Here is a 26,646-nt window from a genome sequence, read left to right as displayed (position 1 = left end):
GCAGACAGTTCAACCACAGGGGCACCACAGCTGAGTCCAAAATTCATACATCTGCATTTCCAATAGAGGTGCCGAACAACACAGCACAATGGTACACGAGTAGTATGGTGGATAGCACTGCTGCCTCACAGCTTCAAAGGCCCCAGTTCGATTCCAGTCTTGAGTCACTGTCTGTGCGGAGTCTGCACATTCTCCCCGTGTCTGCGTGGGTTTCCTCCAGGTGCTCTGGTTTCCTCCCACACTCCAAAGATGTGCAGGTTAGGTGGATTGGACATGTGAAATTGTCTCTTAGTGTCCAAAGATGTGTAGGTTAGGGTATTAGTGGGGTAAATGCGTGGGGTTATGGGGATAGGGCCGGGTGTGGGCCTGGCTAAGATGTGCTGTCAGAGAGTTACTCCAGACTTGATGGGCCAAACGGCCTCCTTCTGTACAACCAGGGGTGGAAGTCCATGCTGATTTCTGTATTCCAAACCTACCCCCCTTCACCCCTGACAGCAACTCATTCAGTTCTCATCTGGTTGATATCAGTTACACCATATATAAATTTATTGAGTCATTACAGATGTCTTAATAGCAGTCTGGTCCAGGTCATCTTTGCAGCAGAGCCAAGATTAATAAAGGCAATTCAAAGCCAGAGTGCAAGAAACAGTGATGACCAGGTAATATATTTCAAAAACAAAGTTAAAACTTAAATCAACCCTCTGCTTCTAACTGTGAATATCTGCCACATATTTGTTGATATTCAATATGAAGTTACTATTGAATGACTTAGAGGTTCAATCGAGACAAACATGAACTAAGAAAGTAAACAAGTGAAGATAAGGTATTCCCCGTGTTTACCTTGGCTTCTTTTCTTGCCAGGCCAACACTGTGCCTCTTGGCTGCCCGTCAACTCGAGTTAGGGAATTTGAACGATGCCGAGTATCTAAATATTGAAAATAAAAAGAATGCTAACAGTGCATATAAAACTCATTACAGCACAATCATTTTTGAAGATATTCAGATTGGACTCTGAATATAGTGCGTTGAGTGTTTATTACGTCCACTGAATTTCTTTGACTAATTTAACTTATAGCCAAAATATCTTAACCTTCATTTGAAACACAGTAAATAGTGACAAATGTGCAAGCATGCCACATAGCCACACTAGGAGTGAGAGTCAGAAACAGAGCCATAATACTACAGCACAGATTCCCTAACCGATACTTCCCTCAAGCTTCAGGAAGGTGGAAGGGTGGTTTTAAAAGGGAGCAATGCTTGAAGAGAGGAAATCATTTAAAACGTCAGTTTGTGTATTGTCAATAGTGTGATGATTACGATGTTGAATTTGCAACCTAGAGAATGGGGATGTGAGAAAAGTTATTGGGGCCAGTGCTGGTGGTGGTTGCGGGGTGGCAAGGAAGTGAAATAGGGAGAAATTAAAAGTTCAAGGTACTGCTGGGAAGGGGGGGAGCAATTAGAAGAACTGAGGAATACTACCTTTAGCCAACTCACAGGCAACTCACTGATGATAGATCAGGAATTTCCCTGCCTGACAAGTCTGCCAAGAAATGAGAGCTAAGAAAATTACTTAGACCTCAACCAAAATACAGACAAAACTAAATTAGATTAAATAAAGAAATTGCTACAGGAACAAAAGCATCAATTAAATTGATGAAAGTGCCTGATGCCCCTGTATATTATAAACTAGAAAGGGAAATTATTATCATAGGTTTTGGTTAAAGAATGTTTAAATGATTATAAACTTGGCAAACATAGAATCAGTTTTTTTCTTATCTGCAGATTATTAGCTTCAGCTAAGACTCACTGTCTATTATTTTGGATATAATTTACAATTTATAAGCTCAGACATACACTCTGTTGATGACAAAGATTTTATTAATGGTAGATGGACCCTATAGTCAGGAGTGGGCCGTGGTCTAAGGTTTGATCTTGGGTCTGTGTGGATTTCAGCTAAAATGCATGTAAGATTATTAGAATTAGGATCACTGCTCCTGGATTTTGGGGAGGGAGAAAGGAAATAAACAGGCCAAGCATTCACTGTTCACGGCTATTCAACAGAGCCTGCTGATATTGCACATGGGAGGATACTGAGTTCAGTGTTGAGGCTCTTGTGGCTGAATAACCTGATGACATTCACTATTTAAAGCTCACACACAACTAATTGCCTCTTGGACGATGTAGAGGGAAACTGGTACTTCTGGAACCATAAACCAGCAAAGATCAACACATTCAGGAAATGGAGCAGAGGGGAGAAAAACGGATGAGGAAATGAATTTAAAATAAGTCAGATTTGGTAGTCTGGGTACTTGTATCGAATTCAAACAGAAAACATCAATTTAAATCTTGTCAGCATCCAAACTACACCTACAAAAAATAATTCCCCAGGTTTGAAAACTGGTCATGGTACATCTTACACCAGTCTTAAAAATTATTTTAGTACCCTAAAGCAAATGAATTGCCTAATGTGAAGCTACTTTGCATTGGGAAGAACATTTTCCATCATATTATGAAAATAGTCTAATAATCCATTTAGAATTTATTTTTGAATTGTGGAATGCCTACTTTAAAGCTCCAAGTGCCTGTAAACATTGGCAAAAGCAAACAAATAATTTACAGTATATTAAAGCAATTACAAAATTGCTCGCTGATACCCCAAAAATAATTAGCTTGGCTACCTTATTAATCCAATTGAACTGTTAATAGATTCCCTCTGTCTGCTATTTCCCATCTCCCTCAGACCTCGAAGAAAGCCTAGCATTTCTAAAATTCATCTATTTATTTTCATCATTCATTCTCCACCTTGAATACTGTGCAACCATCTTACCTGTGCTGTCTTCACTGGATAGGGGACATTTATACTGCCTCTGTCTTAAAGGCAATAGCGGGTGGGATGGACTGAAGGCAGGGCTTCCTTTGCTATACGAAAAGAACAAAAAGGATCAATTTTTCATTTAAAGTTTTTCAGCACAAACATAAACAGACAGGTTTGATGGAAGATGGAAACATTAAATCATTCCAGTTGTCATAACAATTGACAAGTTTTTCAATCAAATGCTACAAATCACAAAACTGTAAAGTAAGTCCAGATATGATTAGCAGCACAGAAAAGTAAAATGGACAAAATTACACACCACACGTATGATTCTACGTAACACTGAACCCAAGTTGGAAACCAAAGCTGCTGCAGGACATGCCAAGAAGGCGAGGACAGACAGAGACAGACTTACGGAAACTCTTCAGGATGCAGGCAATACCTGGTTGCAATCTCTGGGCTACTCTGTGGAACAGGTGTTGACATATCACCTGGACCATTGGCTGGGCTGACCATAAAGCTCCGCTTTGTTGCGTTGGAAATCGGAAGAGGTGGGCGAGAACTCTTCTGTTGCAGGAGCGTTTTAGCTAAATTGAGATTGAAGATAAAACATTAGTTATACTTGGGAACTTCTTCCATTTGTAATTAGGTTGCGAGCCAAAGGTTTGTGGTCACTTTTGAAAGATTTTCATTATGACAATATTTAGGTTGCTCAGATTTTCCATCCAGAACAAAGAAAATAAAAGAAGTTTGGTTAGGCCAAAAACTGAGCACACAAACTGGCAGGTGATCTCAAGAAAATGACATTCAGTCTAAATTGTCATATTGAATAACATGTATAATTTAAGTTCATTACTCCAAACTTGGGGCCTCGTCCTGGGCCAATCCAAGCTCCCCACAATTCTACATCGTTCCTTATTTATAGTGAATCAGCTGGTCAGCTGACTATTACATCCCTCTAACTGGTTCTATGGCTTTTCTGGGTCAGCTGACCCTTACATCTTGTTCCCATTGGTCACATTACATCCAATACAAAGTTGTCACTGGTTACATTCTAACATTTAAAACAAGAGGAGGAGAAGCCAGAATGCAGAAGAGTCAAATCATTTGAGAACATAGGAATTAGGGGGGAGAGGAAGCAATTTAGCCCTTCGAGCCTGCACCACCATTCTACATAGTCATGGCTGATCTCCATCACATCCTACCTCCACTTCCTGCCTTTTCCCCATAGCCCTTAATCTCGCTTTTTATCAAACTTCAGCAACTTACCGTCTTTGATTTCTTGAACTTCTCTTGGTTGCACAAAGTCAGGCTTCACAACTTCAAACCACCAGAATAACTCAGCAATGAACACCATAACATTAGGCTGAAACAGAAAGAAAGCTATGTTCTACAAATATATATTTGCTTCACTATATTCCACAGGAATGCAATTAGAATTAATGGGAAAAGATCACTTTACATCACTAATGCTACAAGGGGAGGGAAGAGACAGCATAAGGTCTCAAGCACAAAGTGATCACTCCTGACCCCTCACCTGGATGGCAGTAGCTACATACAACACAAGAAGCTGCACAACATTCAGGACAGAGCAGCTCTCTTGGCCAGCAGCTCTTCACTGGATTCAGTATCCATCTCCTCCATTGATGATAAACGCTGGCAATGGGATGCACTGCAGTAACCCACCAAGCCTTCTTCAACAGCGTATCTAAGCATTGTGACCTCTACCACGGACAAGGACAAGAGTGGCAAAATCACAGGAACACTACCACATTCAAGTTCCCCTTCAAGTCGCATACTAATCTGGCTGGGATGTATACTGCTGTCATTCTCGCATTTGTTTCGTGGGCAAAAATACCATATATCATTATAGGAGAACTACCACCATAAAAACTGCAGTGATTCAAAGAACTCCATCACCAGCCTCTCAGGTAACTAAGGATATACAATAACAATGCAGCCTCATCAGTGCCCCCCTCACAAATATAGATTTTCCTGAGGTGGAAAAGGAGTACCTGTTGCTGAACGTACCACCTTCATGAGTATAGATACAATAATGTTACTTTAAAGAAATGAGAGCTCTTAACTAAATCTTACCTTCAGCACTAAAGGACTGTACAACATATCTTCTAGTGTGAGATAGAAACTTCTGTTCAGATAATGGTGTGAAAAATCTATCAGGAGCTGAATATTATACAAGCTGTCTGCAATTGAAGTCACTTCCTTCAAACAAATGTCTGCAAAGAAAAACAAATGAGAGAGAACCCCATTTAAACCAGTCAACGTAAAGACAAGATTAATTTAACCTTAAGAAACAAGATCAGGTGAACTTCTAAACGAAAATTCCTTTTAAACCATGGTTTAGCAAAAGTCATTAATATTCTACCAACTTAAAATCAAGATTTTTTAAAATTAAAAGTAATGGGCCCTTGCCGAAAATAAATAAAAGTTACAGCTCTTCTAAGACATTTCTCTTCAAACAAGATGCACTGCACCCACAAGAACGTGACAACTCGGAGGAGTAGGTCATTTGGCCCAAGGAGCCTCCTTCACCTTTCACCAAGATCTTGCCTGGTCTGACCGTGGACTCAGCTCCACTTTCCTGTCTGCGCCTCATAACCCTCGACTCCCTTGTTGATCAAAAATATAACTTAACTGTAAGTATATCCCACAGCGCATGTGGAGTTTTCAGATTCCTGTCTGGGCAATTTGCATTCTATTTTCTTTCAATATTTGTTCTCTTACTGAAGTGTTGTTGCCGTTGCATATTAATAAAAATGTTTTCTGTCATTTGAAAGGTGTAAACTGGCTGAAAGGAGCATTTAAGAGAAAGTGAATCCCTTTTGGGAGTTTCACACATGGAAACGTTGGGGTCAAAGATAAAATGAAGTGGCTTGCATGCTTAGAAAGATTTAGTGACCTGAAGCAATATTTACCTCACTTACTTTACTTGAAGCCTTTCCAAACTCAGTACAGCATGAACTTTTTGTACAAAGATATCAGATGGAAATTCACAATTTAGGACATTGTAGAAAAGTACTGCATATTCTATGAAAAATTTGGGGACCATTATCATCTTATGAATAGGTTTACGTTTACATTCATTTTTAGACCCAACACCCAAATAAAAATCACCCATCAATAATAGATTTTCATAAATATCTGGTTGCTAAATTTTGCCTCAATTCTCATAGAACCATAGAATCTACAGCGCAGAAGGCAGCCATTCAGCCCATCGAATCTGCACCGCCCACAATCCCATCCAGCGCCTATCCCCATAACCCCATGCATTTACCCGAGCTAGTCCCCCCCGACAATAAGGGTCAATTTAGCATGGCCAATCAGCCTAACCCACACATCGGATTGTGGGAGGAAAGTGGAGCACCCAGAGGAAACCCAAGCAGACACGGGGAGAATGTGCATACTCCACACAGACAGTGACCCAAGTCGGGAATCGAACCCGGGTCCCTAGCGCTGTGAGGAAGCAGTGCTAACCACTGTGCTACCATGCCACCCAGTATGCTCCGGTGTCCCAGATACAGCTTGCAAAGTGACAATAAGTAAGTGACAATGAATGATTCCTAAATGTTGCCCATCTCTTCTAACACTCACATCACCTTCTCAGTTTTAAACGATTACCATTGGCCATTAATTAGAATTTAAGTAGTTTGTAACTATTATTTCTAAATACAAGCTATGTAAAATTGACAACTTCTGTTCCTTGAGCCACCAAGGGCAAGTTAGGGGGACAGAAGTATTTTTAAAATTTTTAACTGCTTAGATACGCCAACTGAACACTTGATTAAGTTTTCTTTCATCAATCTTTGTCTCTTTGCTACATCACCAAGTGCTTAGCTCTGCGACTCTTAGTCAGGATGTGGACATACTACTCTTAGTCAGACCAGCCAGAACGAATATAAAAATTTGTTTTTTAAATTTAAGTATAAAATGAGCTATGCTATATAAAGAGATACACTGGAACTGGTAGTTTTATACAAAATAAATGTGGAGTCATAACTAGTGAGAACTTGAACATGCACACCTCTCTGCAGAAACCTCCAGCCCTGAACATGCACCCTATCATACACAAAGATATACAACTACACTGTGGAGCAGCAGAAAAATATATCTAAATTAAGTATACTGCATATTTCTAAACACAAATACCTTCTAATTTCATGAGCTCCGGACAGTAGTAGTGAATAACTGCAAGAAGTGAACAGCCATCGCACACATCTCTCATTAAATCCTCCATTAAAGGAAAAAACGGCAACTGCTTGTTCAAGGGGTGATCTCGTCGATAACGCACCTGACACAAAATAAAGATAAGTTTAAAAAAGGGAGAGAACTGGTGACTATATATTAATGCTTTAACTTGGGTGGTACTGTATTCTATCCCTCTTTATGGCAAAGTCCAGCTGATATTCTTTAAGATTTCTTTTCCCCAGCCCGAAGCTTTTTCGGAACTAATGCTTATCCAATAGATTGTTTAATTAATACTCAAGATATGCCAGAGATTAATTATATAGGCGAACATACTCGAAGCTGCATAACAAAAACAAATCATGCACGAAAATGCTGCATAACAGGCCTCTCCAGAAGGTGGAATATACAGACCAACTTTCTTACAAGTTAACATGGATCTGGTTTTGTGCATTTTTGCGTAATTATGAAATTTCAGGAAACCAACAGCTAAGCACCACAGCGGATTCCTGAAAAACGCAATGAGGAAAGCAGAAAGTTAACTTGTTTTGATTCCAATATGCTGAATTTTCCCACATAGAAATATTCAACAGTGCTTTAATTAGGAATCAGAAACAATTTTTAAAAAGAGCCTTCAATAAAATAATCCCAGAACTGTATTTTAAGAAAAATTACAGTTTTAAGTACAAACTACCAGCAACTATGTTTCAATCCCAATGGTGCTGGCAGGATGCACTATTTTGCTAATGACTTCATCAGCAAGGGCGTGACTCAGCCTGGCTAAATTAGAATCTCTTCCTCACCCTGCTTCCCACAAAATACATCAGACCAGTTTATTTATATCAACATTGCCAACCCAACATATATTTTTGAATTTGAAGCATACACCCACAATTTTTAGAACATTTGTTTATCCTGACATCTCAATAGGAGATTTAAAGCTTATTAGTGGCAATCTGATTCACTATTTTAATAAGTTGATTTCAATATGCCATAAGCAGTCTTAATGCAGAGATGAGAGGGGGGCTGGCAGATCATGTTCTTTTGTACAAGTTTAATTCCTTATTTATTATTTGCTGACCTGATACAATCAAATTTCCCAAACTACCTGTTAAACATTCTGCACTTCCCTTTACAAAGAGTGTAAGCCTAATGTCCACTTGTGCTTGGTACATTAATGTACTAGCTTTTAGCATTTTTGTCTCAAAATCAGCAAGACATGGGTCCAAGTTTCACTCCAGGATGAGGGAACATAATCTAGACTGAACTTTCACTAGGGACAGCTATATTGCTGTTGGCATCATCTTTCAGATGAGAGATTAAAAGGAGACCCATGTCAGGTGAATGTAAAAAAAATGATTCTGACACTGAGGGACAAGGAGTTCACACACCGGATCCTGGCCAATATTCTGCCCTTAGTAACCGAAAAAGTTCTCTTACTTAATATGCTTGTATGATCCAGCTGAGAACAAATTGGATATGGCTTTTACCTGCACTTCAAAAATAATTCATTTAAAATGAACTATTATCCAGAATCAAGGTAAGCTATTTTGCTTTAAGCCAACTTTATAGATAAATCATGTTAATTACACTCACTAATTAGAAAGAGCAGTGAAGTTATAGTTTATTGGTGTAGAGGAATGCATAGAAGCAGGAAAGTGGTTCTATTATTTCTCTTCCCTCTGCAACTCCAATGACAGGGTTCCAGATGTCCACAGAGGCTAAGGAAATTCAGTATGAATGCTACGACTAATTTTACTGATACACCATTGAAAGCATCCTTTTCAGATGCATCACAGCTCAGTATGGCTCCTACTCTGACCAAGACAGCAAGAAACTACGAAGGGTTCTGAACGTAGCCCAGTCCATCACGCAAACCAGCCTCCCACCCATTGACTCCATCTACACATCCCGCTGCCTCGGAAAAGCAGCCAGCATACTCAAGTACCCCACACACCCTGCACATTCTCTCTTCCACATTCTTCCGTTGGAAAAAATATACAAAAGACTGAGATCACGTACCAACTGACTCAAGAACAGCTTCTGCCCTGCTGCCATCAGACTTTTGAATGGACCTACAAATATTAACTTGATCTTTCTCTACACCCTACTATGACTGTAACACAATGTTCTGCACCCTCTGCTTTCCTTCTCCCCTATGTACCCTATGAACAGTATGTTTTGTGCGTATAGCGCGCAAGAAACAATACTTTGCACTGTATCCTAATACGTGACAATAATAAATCAAATCAAAGAAAGGAGAATTGATCATCCAAATATCAAATTAAAAAGGTCACATTTACTTGAAACAAAAGCAATGCACAGTAACATTTGTTCAAACCAAAAGAAAGAAAGAAGAACAGATACATTTTTTTTAGTAATGGAAACCACTGCACCAAATTCCAAAGAGGGAGTTTTGTCATCATTTGTTATATTATATTTTCACAATTTTTCATGAAATTTCATTTAAGCGGCAAATGCCAACATTGTCAGTCTTTAGTCTGGAGGCAAGTGTGAAGAATTAACATATCCATGAGGTATTGTTAACCAAGTCTGCTTCACTGCCAGCATTATGTGAAAAATACATATTAATTTATCTCTTCTAGCATCATGGAGCTATGGAGACACTACAGCGCCAATCTGCTTTGTGTCCACACTTCAAAGAAAATAGAATTCTGTGCAGCTATTTTCAAAGGCATATAATTTCATGATTAAACTTGAGCTTGAGCCCAGCGTTCCAAATAATTATATGAGTTTCTAATTAACCACTATCGATTATGTGCGATTTAAGGTTGGAATCTGCAGTTGGTGTGACTATTAGTTAGTTAGAATACCACAGGGTACATCAACAAATTGCAAGAATCAATGCCAGGCAATTGGATTTGTCAAGCTCGGTAAATTGACTCACAGATCATCTGTTTTTAAATTACACATAGGGATAATTTCAGTCAAAGTTAAATCAATGCTTCTGAAAGGGCAAAGTTAAAGAAGAGCTCATGCTACCAAATCCTTATAAATGTGTGACCAGCTGAGCAAGACTTTCTCTAGATAAATAAATTAATGCCTCTCTTATTTGCATCTGTTTTAAATCTTGCTTTCAGCCTTGTAACGATCCATTAAAAATGACGTTGAAGATAAATTCTAAATGCCTGCACCAACACAGCTCGCTGCTCTTGGATAAAAAACAATGATGTGACAATAGAGTACCAATGAAAAATATAACTATTTTAAACCCACTGCGATAAATCAAGGCTTCAATAATGGATACGAAGGCAACTGGATCTGTTTAAGATATTTAAGGTATAAGCACAAAGGAGATATCACCTAAAAAATGACTCCTAAAAACTGACATGTTTATTCCAGTTTTTTAGAAATTATATAAAGCATGCATTAATTTTCAGTGATATAAAGATCTCAGAAACATTAGCCAGTTATATATTTGAAAGCACTTTACCACAGCTATTGCAGAAACCACAAAATTTAGGATTTTAAAGCCAGATGTTTCATTTAAAAATATGCGCCTTGTATTTTATGGAGTAATGAAGTATACTGTACCACCCAAGCATATTCCTCTGGTTCAAGTATGCAGTGGGCAATGGCATGCATTACGTCACAGTAATACAAACAGAGGGCAGGAAAGACCATGAAAAACATTAAGGCATGCAGAAAACAGTAAGCTTTGGAAAGGGAATGTCAAAAGACCTCAAGCTTTGCCCAAACTTAGAGCATTTGTATAAGAAGGAGATGTAGAAAGGGGACAGAATTTTGTAATGCAATGAACAGAGGTCGGGCGGGAAGGGGAAAGAGAAAAATAAGTTTCTACTGATCTTCAGGTTTGGAGGTTACTGATCACGGTTTTAATGTATTATATTCAAATAAATTTATCATTTTTACTATTTTGTACAAATACTTATCAGATCAACAGCTTTATTTGACAAAATATTATAGTTAAGCAGGAGGCTTATGAACAAAGGCAGCAGCAAATGGTTTGCACAGTCTTATTTTATATTTCACAATAACTACCCAATTTTTGATATCAGGAGTGGTGTTGTACTTTTATTTGGACTGATTATGAAGATTTTTGACAGGCCTGGGTTTCTTGCTGAAATAAAGTTCCATGTCCACAACAAAAGATGATGGAAAGGACACTGCAGAATAAAGGGATTTAAACACATGCACATCCCAATGAAACAACCTGATAACGAGCTGATAACGAGCATTCAGTGCCCGAAGTGTGAAAACACACACGGCAAAGGGTCTACTGAATACTGCGGTTGATTCACAATGCCCTCTTTTAATTCAGTATTCTCAGCTATCAGTTTGAAACTACACGTATTGTTCTTAGATACATTCAACACATAAAATGTGCATTCCCCAAGTGCTGAATACATATAAAGAACTGTGAATTTCTCAAGCTATCATTTCTGAAAGCTCAGTGGTGTTCGCTGATGTCCCAATATTTTCAGCAATAAACAACAAACCATCTTCTCCAATCAATGTAACCAGTCTAACCAGTGTAACACGAAGCCCATCCTGTGGTAAATGCCCATTGTTAACAATGGGAAAGTACATTAAAGGCCTCAATTTCATGATAAGGATAGTGAAGCCAACAGCTCCAACAACTCATTGGTGTTTGCAGTTTAAAAAAACAATCAGATTCTTCTACATAATTCACAAGTCTTAAAATAGGCTCTCTAGAAATAAATGTAATTAGAAATATGGTCCTCAGATGTAAAGAAAAATGTTTTGCTCTTTATTGCTGTTATGTTAAAATCAGAAGAATGAAGAATGACTGAAGTAGAAATAGACGGTTAGTAGCTCACTTACGGGCACCAGTTTCCAATACCATTTTGAAGGAGACTGCCCAAAAAGCAGGGAAAGGAGTTAGAATTTAAGCATCAAAAGGACAAGGAGCAAAGCTTGTTAGAGCAACAGACCAGAGATCAGCATGTATAAAACACTTCATTCTTAAACAGTCTAATTAGGGATAAAAAACACAATTCTATTTTTGACAGAATAATTTCCTTTAAATTAAAAAAAGGAAACAAAATCATCAACAGGCTTTGCTTAATTAAATGTTCTATTTTGTTGCTCTCGTCTTTCTCTAAGTTTTAAGTAAAACCCTTTGGTTGGAGGGAGGATCAGGGGGGCGGGGGTGTGAAAGAGAGGGGAGAAGGAAAGACAATGGTTGGAAGATCCCAGTATGATGCTATATGTCATATATGGTTCCTTTAATTATTTTAAATACAGGCTTACTGTAACAGTTTGCAGTGACCAAATTAGAAAAACACAATTAAAATCATCGGGAAAATGGCAAAAACAGCATTTAGGATGAACGCTAAACTAAAACCTTTCTATACTATAGTATAAAAAGTCTGCTATATCAAAGTTTGAGCAGCATCCTTTGCCAAAACTGTTATTTCCTTTTGAGTTGATGCTATCACTTAATTGTGCAAATTCATTAATTCCTTGTGGAAGCTAGTTTTGATTTGAACAATATTCAAACACTTGAGTTTGAGCAAGTGGAAGAGTGTGATTATATTCACCGACGTTGTATCTTTCTGTGTTAAGTATGCACGGTACGGTGTTGGAAATATACCAACATAGCAAAGGATACCAAAGCTACACAAAGTGGAATGGTGCAGGTTCATTCTCTTCATCCTCCATACAATTTCTCTTCATTCCTCTCATGCTTTGTGGAGCGATACAGAGGAGGGGCAATGTGCCGCTCCATGTGGTGAGGGCAAGGGGGAAATCAGAGGGAGAGCTGCATCCAATCACTCCAAGAAACCACTCAACAAGTTCACAGCAGAACTTGGCAGTTTAGGATATTTCCTTCCCCTTTTAATTTTTCAGATTACTCAAATCTTTGAAGAAATATTCACAATCTACCAAACTGTAGCTTCAAATGTATATCCAAGTCAATGCTGTTTGGGAATGCAATTTTTCTTTCAATTTGGGAGAATTTCCACGCGATTGCAGAGGCCAAAATAACCGGAAAAAATCTCTTAGAAAGAAAGAAAATACAAATTACTGGAAAAAAGATTTGTATGAGCTGAAAGGCAACGTACATTTTTCCACATCGAGAAAAATGCCAAAGTGCACTGAATGCTGCAGATTTGCTGATCTCACCCGGAACAGGTGGAGATGCTACGATCTGACCTCCCCATTCCTGTTTCACTGGGGAACGTGGTGTCATCCAAGACAACCCTTTCAGGGTCTTGGGAGAGATAAAACAAATAACATGGTGCAAATCAGGTAGTCCACAGGGAACAAAAGAAAACAGGCTATGACATTTCAAGACTGAAAGAGTTGACAGCTGAATCGTCATAACCTGCCTTTTTCTTTTAACAATGCTGCTGGCCGGCTGTGTATTTCCAGCAATTTGTTTTCTCTTTCAGATTTCAGAAGTTCTTGGCTCATCTTACCAAGCAGATTCCAAAGCCTTGCCAGCCTGGAGTGATGCAGCATGCTGTCAACCAAGAATGTGCTCCCCAAATTAAAATATGATTCCATTTAGATTGCAAGTAAATGTGGCAATCGCCGATTGTTAATCTTACGAAAGATAGATTAGAACAGGACAACGACTATCCCCGTTTGCATTCTGATGTGGACATATGATAATCTGCCCCATATTGTGACCATACAAATCTCCATTAAATCGGCAAAAGAATGACGACTCAAAAATCAAAGTCTGCTGACCACACTGTCATCTTAATTCCTTTCAGGAGAGTCTTCAACACACACATTTGAATTTATCTTTGCAGATAATTTACAGTGAGAGCTGGACTAGAGCCCCATCATTAGATTCAGTGCCCATTAAAGGAGCATGACAAAGACCAAGGTCTCCAGACACGTACTTCATGATTTCCTGTTTGACAATGATGGTACCAGTTCAAAGCTGGACTCGCAATGTAGCATGGGCTTGTTTCCCAATCTGTATGACAATGTCAAGCACCCAAAAGAAAACTGAAGTAATGAATCAGCCTGTTCAAAAGACCTATCTTGAGCCCAAGGATTCAGTTCATGACCAGAACTTTGCAGCAGTGGATAAGTTCACTTTTTGTAACAGTACACTCCTCTCTCGAGCTGTCTATATTAATGACGAGGCACTTGCAAGTATTGCCAAAGCAAACATAGCCATTGGCAGACTTCGAACATAGTCTGGGAATGACGAGGAGCAAGTCTGCCGACTAAATTGAAAGCCTATAAAGCAACAGTCCTGTCTACCCTGCCCTATGCATGCGAGACTTGGACTGTGTACCAACATCATTGCAAGAAGCTGGAGCTGCTTTTGGAAGCTCATTTGGCAAGACAAAATACCAGACACTGAGGTGCTCACCCAAGCTGTCACGCCAAGCATCCACACTATACTGAGACAGTCACAACCGTGTTGGGCTGGTCATTAAGACAGAATGCCTGACGCTTGCTTACCAAAGTGAATCTGTCATGGCGAGCTCAAGTCTAAGTTGCACTCATGGCGGTCAAAGGACATGCTACATGGACACTCTGGAGATTTCACTTAGAATTTTTAACATTGACTTCAATTCCTGAGAGAAGCTTGCCCAGGGTCACTGCACCTGGCGCAACCAAATAAAAACATGGTGCAGCCTCCTTTGAAAGTAAGCGCATATCAGAGCCATTTAGAAATTCATTTAAAATAACAAACCAAAAAGAAAGCCTCTTTGTAGCTAAGTTTTTAAAAATAAGATTGTTACATGGGGGGAGGTTCTATTTTTCCTCATTTGGTAGGTTTGAGGTCTTATACTGGCAGATTTAAGGTAAAGTGGCCATAGTTTAAAGCTTATTTATTAGTGTCTCAAGTAGGCTTACATTAACACTGCAATGAAGTTACTGTGAAAATCTCCTTGTCACCATACTCTGGTGCCTGTTCGGGTACACTGAGGGAGAATTTAGCATGGTCAATGCACCTAACCAGCACTTCTCTCGGACTGTGGGAGAAAACCCACGCAGACACAGGGAGAATGTGCAGACTCCACACACACAGTCAGCCAAGCCAGAAATCAAACCCAGTTCCCTGGCACTGTGAGGCCGCTGTGCTAACCACTGTGCCACCCAGATGCGTCCAGATGACCACAGGCTGTGACTGGTGGTGATTTACCCGAGGGTCACCATACCATAGGTGAGGGGCAAGGTTGAAAAGGCAGGGCCTTTATGAATATCCTCCACCTGCACAGTAGTTGAACCTACTCTGCTGCATTTGCTCTGCATCACTAACCAGCTATCCAGCCAACTGAGCTAAACCGACCACCTAGCGTACCGACTGGTACACTACTGGTATATATGGTACCTATAACATACAAGCTCCAGCGATTCAAGAAATTGACTCACCACCATGTCCTCAAGGGGAATTAGGGGTGGGCAATAAATGATACCCTTGTCAGTGATTTCCACATCTGGAGAAGGAATTTTTTAAAAACTCAAAATATTTAAGATAGAGTGCATCTTAAACAAGATTCCTGTTTTTTTTTAAAAAGCACTTTTTGTTCTTATATGAGAAAATCATTGGACACCAGGTGAAGTTCAGATGACAATTTAAGAAATTCATCGGGAACCTCACCTTCTGTATAAGTTGCATACTAAAATACGGTATACACTTCCTCTCCACAACTTGACTTCCCATGTCATGATTTTGAGAAGTGCTTTTTGTTACAACACATGACTTCCCATGTGAGCCTGGCATTTACACATGTAAACTTGTCATTCATGATGCTGCTTTGGACTAGGAGGCATCATAACCTCCTGCCTATGTCACCCCAGACTGTACCTGCCACATATCCAAACCTTTGCTTTGTACACTTTGGAAGTAGTCTTCAAATGTCACTATTTGGAATACAAGTAATTCTAACATTTTGTACTGCATTGCTCTCTTCCATTCAATAAAAAGGCCATGCAACCATTCAAGATATTACTTCCACTTACTACTAGATTTATTCACCCCACCTCCTGCAGCCTGGTCCATTCTTTAACTTCAGTCTGCCCACTTGCTCCACTGTCTTTTGTCTCTAAATCCCACTCTAAAACTTGCTATTCTAACAAGGTTTGTGGCTTTTCTTTTAAAATGAGCTCCATTGTTGTCTCCAACTTGTGGCCTTGCACCCAACCTGCTGCCCTTTTAATTTTACAGACATCCTTTCCCTGCTCTAGCAATTCTGGTATTTTCCCATTTAATATTATTGGCTCTTCTTCTTCTCCGGCCCAAGATTTTATAAATGTGTCTCCCTGTAACCTCCAATTGTTCCCAATTTAATTGCGCAAGCTCCCTTTTTTAACTTGTAGCTTCCAGCTCTAGTCCCAGATCACTTTCATATATTATTAAAATGCTAAAAAGATTAAGTAAAATAAAATACAAGAACAATAGAATAGAATAATATAAAATATTCCCTGACCTCTTTAAAAATTCCCCCAGCTATTTTCAGGTGGACATTTTTGCACATTTGGAGCATTGTGAGCAGTTTTGGGCCCCATCACTAAGGAAGGATGTGCTGGCCTTGTAAAGGGTCCAGAGGACGTTCACAAGAATGATCCCTGGAATGAAGAGCTTGTCATATGAGGAATGGTTGAGGACTCTGGGTCTGTACTCGTTGGAGTTTAGAAGGATGAGGGGGGATCTTATTGAAACTTACAGAATACTGTAAGGCCTGGATAGAGTGGATGTGGAGAGGATGTTTCCACTAGTAGGAAAAACCAGAACCAGAGGGCACAACCTCAGACTAAAGGGATGATCCTTTAAAACAGAGGTGAGGAAGAACTTCTTCAGCCAGAGTGGTGAATCTGTGGAACTCTTTGCCGCAAAAGGCTGTGGAGGCCAAGTCATTGAGTATCTTTAAGACAGAGATAGATAGGTTCTTGATTAAAAAGGGGATCAGGGGTTATGGGGAAAAGACAGGAGAATAGGGAGGAGAAAAATATCAGCCATGATTGAATGGCAGAGCGGACTCGATGGGCCGAGTGGCCTAATTCTGCTCCTATGTCCTATGATCTTACAATACTTTTACACCCATGAAGATCCATAACTTTGGGTCTCAGCTGTCATTGGATGCTGCTCTAAATGGAAAATGATGATGGATGTACCTAGCCTCGAACTGCTTTTGTTGAATGTGTTTGGTAACATTGCTTTCAATTAACACAAACAAATCACTAGCAATTGAAAATGATACAGTTCAACACAACTTCGCAGATCAAATGTCCAAACAATTTGTACTACATATATGGAAACAATCCGCACTTCTAGATAACACGGGAAACCAAATCTTTCACTCATTTATGAACTGTACTGATCATCTAAAAAGAGGCACACAAAAGAACACATCAAATGCGCAGTGTGTAACAAGAGATCACTGGTTCATAAGATTGAGAGGGCTCCCTCAACCCCACAGATGATCCGAGTGGCATTGCACATTAGAATATCTGAACAAACAGACTCTGATGAATCAAGAATGGACCTTTTAGACGAAAAGTGAACAGCAGAATTAAAGAGAATTTGTATCAAATAACCCCTATTTCCCCATTGAGGTTTTGGCACAGGCAGCACATCGATCAATGTAGTGTCAAGTTAAAAGAAAACAGGAGTTTGAATATACAGGAGATTAGCAGGAATAGAAAACGTTCAGTTGTTATTAAAGCTGCTGACTATGCAGGTTCACTGATAAACCAAGTGGTTGTGTGTTGAAGACTTCACCTACAATCTTTCAACTGAAAAATCCATTACACACTTTGTAAACCACATACAATTGTCTTACTTTCATCAAATACTAATTGATACATAGAGTAATACATGTCACTTAACAGTTACCTGCTTGACTACATATCTTTTAATAAATATGGAAATTTGAGGAAAAATGCATTTAATAGCCTAAACAATAGTAAACCTAGAAGTCAGTGACTACTAACCCATGATTTAGGACAACTTGATAAACCCATTAGACTTACCTTTTGGTGACTTGGACTTTCCACAATCTGCTGTTTAAGTTTAAGTTCCTTTTCTGTAATCTCTCTCATTTTTAAGTTCACCTGAAATGGTAAAAGACAGCAAAGCGATCCATCTCAAAATGGATTTGAATAGGTGTAGACAAACATATCATAGAGAGAGTGGGGGCAATGAGAAATAAAACAACAGTTGTATTTCTAATATATAAACCCAGCATCTGATTGAGGAGACATTAAAACTGAGAACATCTTTTCATTTATTTTTAAATTTTCCAGCAAGCATTTTTGTTAATGTAACTTGTACATTAAAAATCCTATGAGGAGCAAATCTCAGAACTTTGCTCAATAAGAAAATGCACCCTAAATTATTCACAAATGGCCATTCTGAAGTCGAACATAAATTACATGTGGGAATGCAAGAGATTGTACATTTAAACTATGTTGTAAAATAAGACACTGGAATACATCTGTATGAAGCTCAGTTGGTAACCTGAGTAAAGGGTTGTGGATTCAAGGTCTACTCCAGAGATTTGAGCACAAAAATCTAGGTTAACACTGCAGTGCATTACCGAGGCAATACTGTACTGTCAGAAGTGCCAACTTTCAGTTGAGACATTAAAATTAGACGCCATCTGCCCTCTCAGACTTTGTGAAGTTAACTCAAAAGAACAGCGGAGATGCTATCCCTATTGTCCTGGCCAAAATTTATTCCTCATTTTAAAATCACTAACAAGTTACCTGGTCATTCTCACATTGCTGTTCATGGGATCTTGCTGTGTGTTTCCCTAAATTACAACACTGCCAAAGTATCAATTGGTTGCAAAGCACCTTGCCAAAGTATCAATTGGTTGCAAAGCACCTTGGTTGAGCAAGGCGTCAGATAAATATAAGTCTTTATTTTTCCTGGGGATACTGCAAGCAATACAGAATAGTTACAATTAAATCATACAGTCACCATTATTGTTCTAATATTGGGCCTTTTGCTTTGATCGCACAATAGGATCAACAACCTCAGAATGCTGAGTCAGCATTGACATCAAACACTTGTCAGAGCCACTTGACTTGCAGCTAAAAGGAAGTAATTCCAAATCATAGCCAACCACAAAACAACAGAGCTTTTAGCAAACAAATCGCCCACTAGACACTGTCCTTAATTGAGTAGATTAGATTTTCAACGATGTTTCGCTAATTCAGTGTCTCGAGGGAAAATGCGAACTAATCTGGCTTGTGTGCCCTGAGATTATGTATTTATCAATTCTATGAGTTGACAAAATATGACTGCAAGTAATCCTAACAGACAATTATTAACTCGCCAAATTAACTCTTATGATACATAACAGCATTGTAATCAGAAAAACAACTATTTCTGATTTAACAAAGAACTTGAATGTCATTCAGCAAGAAGTATTTTACGTGTTGTGCCCTCTAATGCCATTGTGCATTTTTATCACTGTGGTTTTATTGAGTCAGCTAATCAACAGTTTGGCCTTTTGCCAATTTATGTTGCTGACCAACAATCTTCGGTGATGATTCACTGTCGTTACTGTTTGCTGAACAATGCAATATCTAACCAGTATACGTTGCTAGGCAAATGTGGGAATAACTACACCTTTACATAACATAGCAACATAAGAAAAATAATAAGTATTAAATGCAAGGATGTTGTTATGCTTTTGATAGTTCCTAATGTAGAAATTTCACAAAATTGAAGCATCTTTCTGGATATTTAACATTGGAAAATTGAAAAACGACATCTCCAATACTTCAACGTCTCCCTCATGTCTCGGTGACTGGAGCCAGGCAAAGTGCTCTAGGTGTGGTCAGAGCAGAGCACTCCACAGTTTGATCTTGTCTTTTTCTGACTCACATTCTATTATCTTGCCACAAGCTCTGAATTTTACCCCTTTTTTTGCTTCCAAAAAGAAGAATGCATTTATGCAGCACCTTGCACCTCTTAGAACATTGCAAAGTAGTCAATGTAGTACTTCTGTGGTCACTGTTGTAATATAAGGAACGTGTCAGCCGATTTGCACACAAAGTCCCTCAAACAATTTAACAGCATAAGAAATGAGTAGGGAGTAAGGGAGCATCAGGAGCTGGGAGCAAAGTTAAAAATTAGAACCATGAGTGTGATAATTTCCAGATTACTATTTGAGCCTCGGTGCTAATTGATATAAGGAGAAGCAGAAAGTGTGGTATGCGAAGCTGGGGTTCCAATTCACGGAACACTGGCATCAGAATGGGGAGAGAAAGGAGCATTATCCCTGGGCCCGTGTGCAATTGACCCGGGCTAGGACCAAGGCTCTAGGGGAAAACGTAAATAAGAATATGGAAAGGGCTTAAAGCTGCTGATGGGAGGAGAATCCGGATAGGATACAGTAGTAACCCAAACAAAGAGGTATGGAGAGCTAAGCTCAAAAGTACAATAAAAGGTAACGATATCTCAGGGAATAGGAAAGGTTATCGGAACAAGCAATTAAAGAAAATCTGATTAAATGAAAAACAAAGCATATCAAATTGCTAGTGTGCCACTGCATTTAGCAAAATTAAGGGCCACTGCAGGCAACAATTAGAAGTGAAGGAATAAATGTGAGACAAATGCTAGAAAATGGCTGCAGAGGGAGCACAACTAGTAGTTAAATGTTGCAGGCTAAATGGTATTTGGAAATGACAGAGAAAGAAACGAATAAGTCACATTTGCAACATACCATAAAACAATGAAAAATAAGGGGCAAGAGAGAATCGATGGCCAAATATATGAAAATTAGTTTTAAAAACATTGATTGCCATAGGAGATTTTCAACTCCGCCAAGTGGGAGAAGGGAAAAATATAGCAGCACATACAAGGCTTCTTTATGTCCCAATGTGGCAGGAGTCCATTGAAGGAGTGAGTGCTGCAAGATCTTGTAACAGGAAATTAACTGGAGCATTTTAAGAAAAATAAGCCATGGAAATCATGGTCAAATTATAGTAAGATTTTAGATAATGATTTAGAGTAATAGATGGCGGAAAGATCAGATTGGAAAATAGCTAACCAACAGCAAATCAGTGTGGAAGATAAACAGGAGAAAAATATTGACCAAACAAAAACCCACAGGAAAAGCAGTGGGCAAAACTGAAAGTGGTGATTAACTGGATTGAAGAGAAATGGATTTCACAAAAAAGAACAAACTAGCAGAAAGTCCACCTCACTGAATGCTTTGAAGAATAATAAGGAAAACGCAACAGAGTGGATGTAATAAAAATGACCCTCTGGAAACATTTGATAAATTGTCACGTAAGAGGCTTATAATGAAGGTCAAGGTATGTAGAGTTTGCAACTGGTAGTAGAATGGATTGAAAGATAACCACCATAAAGAAAACAGAGCAAAGGAATTAAGAAGTTTCTCTCAGGCAAAAAAATGAAACGTGAATCAATGCAGGGACTTCTGTTGCTTACTGTATATATAAATGATCTGGAGTCAGATATTTGAATAATGGTTCTGAAATTTGCAGATGTCAAATTTTGGGGTATAGTTAATAGTGAGCAAACATATAGCTAATGAAATTCAGTATACAAAGTGTGAGATGGTTCGTTTTGGTAGGAGGAATGAGGAGTTTGCTCATTCTTTAAGTCGGAAAGATTGTTAAGAAAGAACTCTCTATCCTTTGTTTTGCATCTTTTAAACTGCTACTCTTCTTGCAGTCTAATGAAGAATTCACATTTGAACAGTTACTGATCTGTTCTCTCCACAGATGGTTATCTAATGTTCAACCTACTCTGCGTTTGTTTCAGATCTCCAATGTCTGCAGTGTTTATTTGTCTTAGTGGCATCCGTTGAGGAATAAATAGCGGCCAGGGCACCAGGAGAACATCAGGTGGCTGGCCTGATGGTCTCAACTCAATGTCTACTTCAAAAGACAACACCATCAACAATGTGAACGCGCTCGGTACTGCAGTGAACTGACAGCTTAGATTATGTGCTGGAGTCTCTGGAGTGGCACTTAAGTTCTGCTGCTGAATCAAGGTTTAATTGGCTTGGACTGAACATGGAGGGGAAGGAAACACAATGCATTGATGTTAAAAAAAAAAGGCACGGTTTTACACACTTACCTTATTAATCCAGAACACCATGGCATCCTCCAGATCATATGGCAATTCCTTTGAGGCACTAAATGTGGAAAAACGCTTCACAGAGACCACAACTTTTTCAATGCTGATCATCTCTACTGTATAGGCCATCATTAGCGCATCAATCAAAGCCATGTGGGCACTCTGTAGAGGCAGAAACAACAGATTAGTAAATTACTTTTATAAAGCTATTAGGTTTGTTTGTCATTAAAAACACGGATTCAAATGGAATCGTTTGGGCTTTATATGCCAAAGTACAGCTTCAAGTATCTTAAAACTTCATTGTTTAAATTCATATAAATGGTGCAGGAATAGGCTATTTGGCCCTTCGAGCCTCCTCCACCATTCATTTTGATCATGGCTGATCATCAAATTCAATATCCTGATCCTTCCCCCTATATTCCTTGATCCTTTTAGCCCCAAGAGCTATATTTAATTTCTTCTCGAAATCACACAATATTTTGGCCACAACTGTCTTCTGTGGTAGTGAATTCCACCAATTCACCACACTCTGGGTAAAGAAATTTCTCCTCGCCTCAGTTCTAAAATGTGCTGAATGTGGGTCTTTTTCTGATTGGCAGGCAGTAACTAGTAGAGTACTGCAGGGACTCCAACTGTTCACATTATATATTAATGATTTGGAAGAGGGAACTAAATGTATTATCGCCAATTTGCAGAGTTGCAAAGTTGGGTGGGAGAGTGAGCTGTGAGGAACAAAGATCAGTACAGCACAGGAATGGGCCCTTCGGCCCACCAAGCCTGCACCAATCACATTGTCCTATCTAGACCAACCACCTGTGTCCCTCTATTCCCCGCCTGTTCATGTGTTTATCCAGATAAGTCTTAAATGTCGGTAACTTATCTGTCTCAACCAGTGCATTCCAGGCCCCCACCACCTTGTGTTAAAAAAAAATTTCCCCCTTATCTTGAACTTGTGCCCCCTTGTAATTGTCATTTCTGCCCTGGGAAAAAGCTTCCAACCGTTCACCTTATCTATGCCCCTCATAATTTTATAAATTTCTATCAGTTCGCCTCCAGCCTCTGTCTTTCCAGGGAGAACAATCCCAGTTTATTCAAACTGTCCTTGTAGCTAATGACCTCCATACCAGACAACGTCCTGGTAAATCTTTTCTGTACTCCCGCCAAAGCCTCCATGTCCTTCTGGTAATGTGGCGACCAGAATTGGTCTAACCAACATTTTACACAACTAACATAATGTGCCAGATTTATATTCCATGCCTCGACCGATGAAGGCAAACATGCCATATGCTTTCTTCACCATCTTTTCCACCTGTGCTGCCATTTTTAAGGATCTGTGGACCTGTACTCCCAGATCTCTGTTTATGCTCCTGACAGTTCTGCCATTTATTTTATAGTTCCCACCTGAATTGGATCTACCAAAATGCATCACCTCACATTAGTTCTGATTAAATTCCATCTACCATTTTTCCGGCCACTTTTCCAGCCTATCTATATCCTGCTGTATTCTCTGACAATCTTCATCACTATCCACAACTCCAGCAATCTTAGTATCACCCGCACACTTGCTAATCAGACCAGCTACGTTTTCTTCCAAGTCATTTATATACATTATAAACAGAGGTCCCAGCACTAATTAGACTCACAATTCCCCGATTATCGATGGTTCCCGAATCCTACCTTCCCTGTCCTTCCTTTGCATAGGCATATGCCTGTCCTGCACTCCGATCAACTGCTCCTTAAAAGAATCCCACATGCCAGATGTGGATTTACCCTTAAACAGCCTCTCCCAAACAACAGCCTCCAAATCCTGCCTAATCCGGTTGTAGTTAGCCTTTTCCCAGTTTAGCACCTTAACCCTAGGACAACATTTGTCCTTTTCCATGAGCATTTGAAAGCTTACGGAATTGTGGTCACTGTTCGCCACATGTTCCCCCACTGTAACTTTGATGACCTGGCCGGGCTCATTCCCTAGTACCAGGTCCAGAAGGATGCAGAGATGCTTCAGCGTGATTTGGATAGGCTGTGTGTATCCTCAAACCATGACCCCTAGTTCTAGATTCCCCCACCATCAAGAACATTCTTTCTGAATCTACATATCTAACCCTGTTAGAATTTAAGTTTCTATGAGTTCCCCTCTCACTCTTCTAAACTCCAATGAAAGCAATCCTAACCGACTTAGTCTCTCCTCATATGGCAGATCTGACATCCCAGAAATCAGCCTGGTAAACCTTCACTACGGCAAGGGCATCCTTCCTCACACAAGGACACCAAAACTGCACACAATATTGCAGGTGTGGCCTCAACAATGCCCTATACAATTGCAGTAAAGCATCTCTATTCCTAGATTCAAATCCTCTCGCTACAAAGGCCAACATATTATTTGCCTTCTTTACTGCCTGCTGTACCTGAGCACTTACTTTCAGTGACTGATGCACAAGGACATCAAGTTCTTGCTGAGTATCGACCTCTCTCAATTTACACTCATTCAAGTAATAATCTAAATTCCTATTAATGCTACCAAAGTGAATCACCTCATATTTTCCCACATTATAGTGCATGTGCCATGCAAATGCCCACACACACAGCCTATCCAAATCATGCTGAAGCATCTCTGCATCCTCCTCACAGCTCACCCTCCCACCCAATTTTGTATCTGCAAATTTGGAGAAAATCAGTAACGTGAACGGTTGGGGTCCTGGCACAGATCCCTGTGATCAATGCCCGCCAATCAGGAAAAAACCCCACACTCAGCACAATTCTTTGGACAAGACAGGTTTCAATCCAATGTTCCACCAAATTTATCCCGAGTTGCTTTGTATTATCATAAAGGATCTCACTCTGGATCAGATGTGCACTTTTGGTTTCATATTCACCCCTCCACAACAAATCACTTTCCTATCCATACACTGAATTGGATATTCCGCATTTTTTGAATGATCCAATGACACGTAGTGCATTAATAGCAACCCACAAGTTGATGACAACACAACACAAAACATCAAGCAGGGTAGCATGCATCTTTTCATTCTTTGTGAAGATTTTTTCCTCCGTCAACCACCCACTTATTCCATTCAGTGCAGGCATGGTCCCTGAATGGCTCATTGAAGCACACACCCAAAGGCTGAACCATGGATATTAGACCTCTTGATATTACTGCAATGTGGGTGTTAATTCATCGCAGGCACCTCTCAGTTTCATGCGATGTGAACATGCCCCACACATTATCAATTCACAACTTCACTCCATCCTCATCCATTCAACTGGTGGCAACAACATCCACAAAACTTCCAGCAGGTAACTTGATTTTCAGCATGGTTTTATGTTTGAAAATGACCGTAAGCTTTAATTTCGTTCCCTTGGCCATGCAGGCTTGCACAGTGGTTTCCAATAGGGCTGTTTTCGATTTTTTTCCACTCTCGGTATATTGAAATTCATGGGTGTTTCATCCATGTTACCAATGTGACCTTTCGGGTGTTTTTGCTACTGCCTGATGAAGAACCACTGGGATCTGGAAATTTTGGCAGAGGTCTTTTGGTATTTCCTGAGCAATCTTGGTCTTCTGCAGTAACACTAGACATTTCCATAAAGCAACTACACTAACTAGCTGTTGCTCTGAAATCTTTGTTGTTTGTGTTTGATTTGGCCCCGTCAAGTATTTACATGCATTTGGCATTTTTGTTGATAATGTAGCCATGCTGACGATTTTCAAGGACACGTTTTCTTATTCATTCACGTGATGTGGCCATTGCTGGGTAGGTCAGCACTTCTTGCTTATCTCTAATTGCCCTCGAGAAGGTGGTGGCGAGCTGCTTTTTTGAACCTCTGCAGTCCATTCTAACTCATGCTTCTCGAGACCAGGCCAGTGGCTGGTCCCTGCTCTCCTGGTGCATATGGTCTTGGGCATCTTCTTCAGGGCAGATTCTTCCATTCTCACAACAGTTTTTCACCATCACCGATTCTCTCACTGCAGCACAGTTATTTGACAAGTTAGCAAATCTTCCTTATTGGAGCATGAAACCAGCTTGGTACTTCTTTCTTCTTGCAGGAGGACTCATGCTTGGTCATCGGTCGCCAAGTACAGTCTGCGCTGTGTGGGCGTGTCTTAAAGTCCTAGGAATCTTCTTGGCAAAAAGGCCTGTAACACCTGCTTCATCCCACGCAGCAAACAACTCTAAACACTTATTGCTGAGCTGAAAGATTGAGGCCGACCCAAATGCAAGTAAAGCCCCAAACATGCATCTTTCAGCTGAAAAATACAGGGGCCGGCTTATATGCTGTGTATGGGCCTCAACTCATTTTTAGGCACCAAGCGAAATTAGGTTGGCTTATAACACTACAATCTATGGCAGGTATGGATCTTTATTGGAACTGTAACAAGCATGTACAAGCATTTTAGAAGATTTGAAAGTGGAGGGAAGAAGTATTTAATATGCTATCTAAGCTATTTGCGCCTACTTTGTTCCGAGTGTCTTTGTGTTGCCGCAATGAGAACTTTAATATCATCCAACAGTGGCCTGTTTTGCTATTAAACAGCTTGCAGATTTGCAGATCATGCAACCATTAACTTTGTGAGTGCAATGTCTGT

The 26,646-nt window shown here is 39.6% G+C and overlaps 1 protein-coding gene across 2 annotated transcripts in view; it reads right to left on the bottom strand.

Moving 5' to 3' along the window:
* Nucleotides 1–26,646, bottom strand: part of camsap1b (calmodulin regulated spectrin-associated protein 1b) — a 110,541-nt gene that overhangs the window by 28,075 nt on the left and 55,820 nt on the right. The window contains exons 3-10 of one of the 2 annotated variants that reach the window (XM_078226279.1): nt 22,062–22,223; nt 17,972–18,052; nt 6,983–7,124; nt 4,913–5,052; nt 4,085–4,181; nt 3,231–3,402; nt 2,828–2,919; nt 841–925 (exon numbers count right to left, since the gene is read on the bottom strand). In XM_078226279.1, the coding sequence (XP_078082405.1) occupies nt 841–925; nt 2,828–2,919; nt 3,231–3,402; nt 4,085–4,181; nt 4,913–5,052; nt 6,983–7,124; nt 17,972–18,052; nt 22,062–22,223 (971 nt within the window). The remainder of the gene's footprint in view (nt 1–840; nt 926–2,827; nt 2,920–3,230; nt 3,403–4,084; nt 4,182–4,912; nt 5,053–6,982; nt 7,125–17,971; nt 18,053–22,061; nt 22,224–26,646) is intronic. The other variant, XM_078226280.1, reaches the window with a different exon arrangement.

This window comes from Mustelus asterias, chromosome 13 (assembly GCF_964213995.1).
Source record: "Mustelus asterias chromosome 13, sMusAst1.hap1.1, whole genome shotgun sequence".
In the NCBI taxonomy this organism is placed as follows: Eukaryota; Metazoa; Chordata; class Chondrichthyes; order Carcharhiniformes; family Triakidae; genus Mustelus; species Mustelus asterias.
This window is presented reverse-complemented; position numbering and strand designations above follow the sequence as displayed.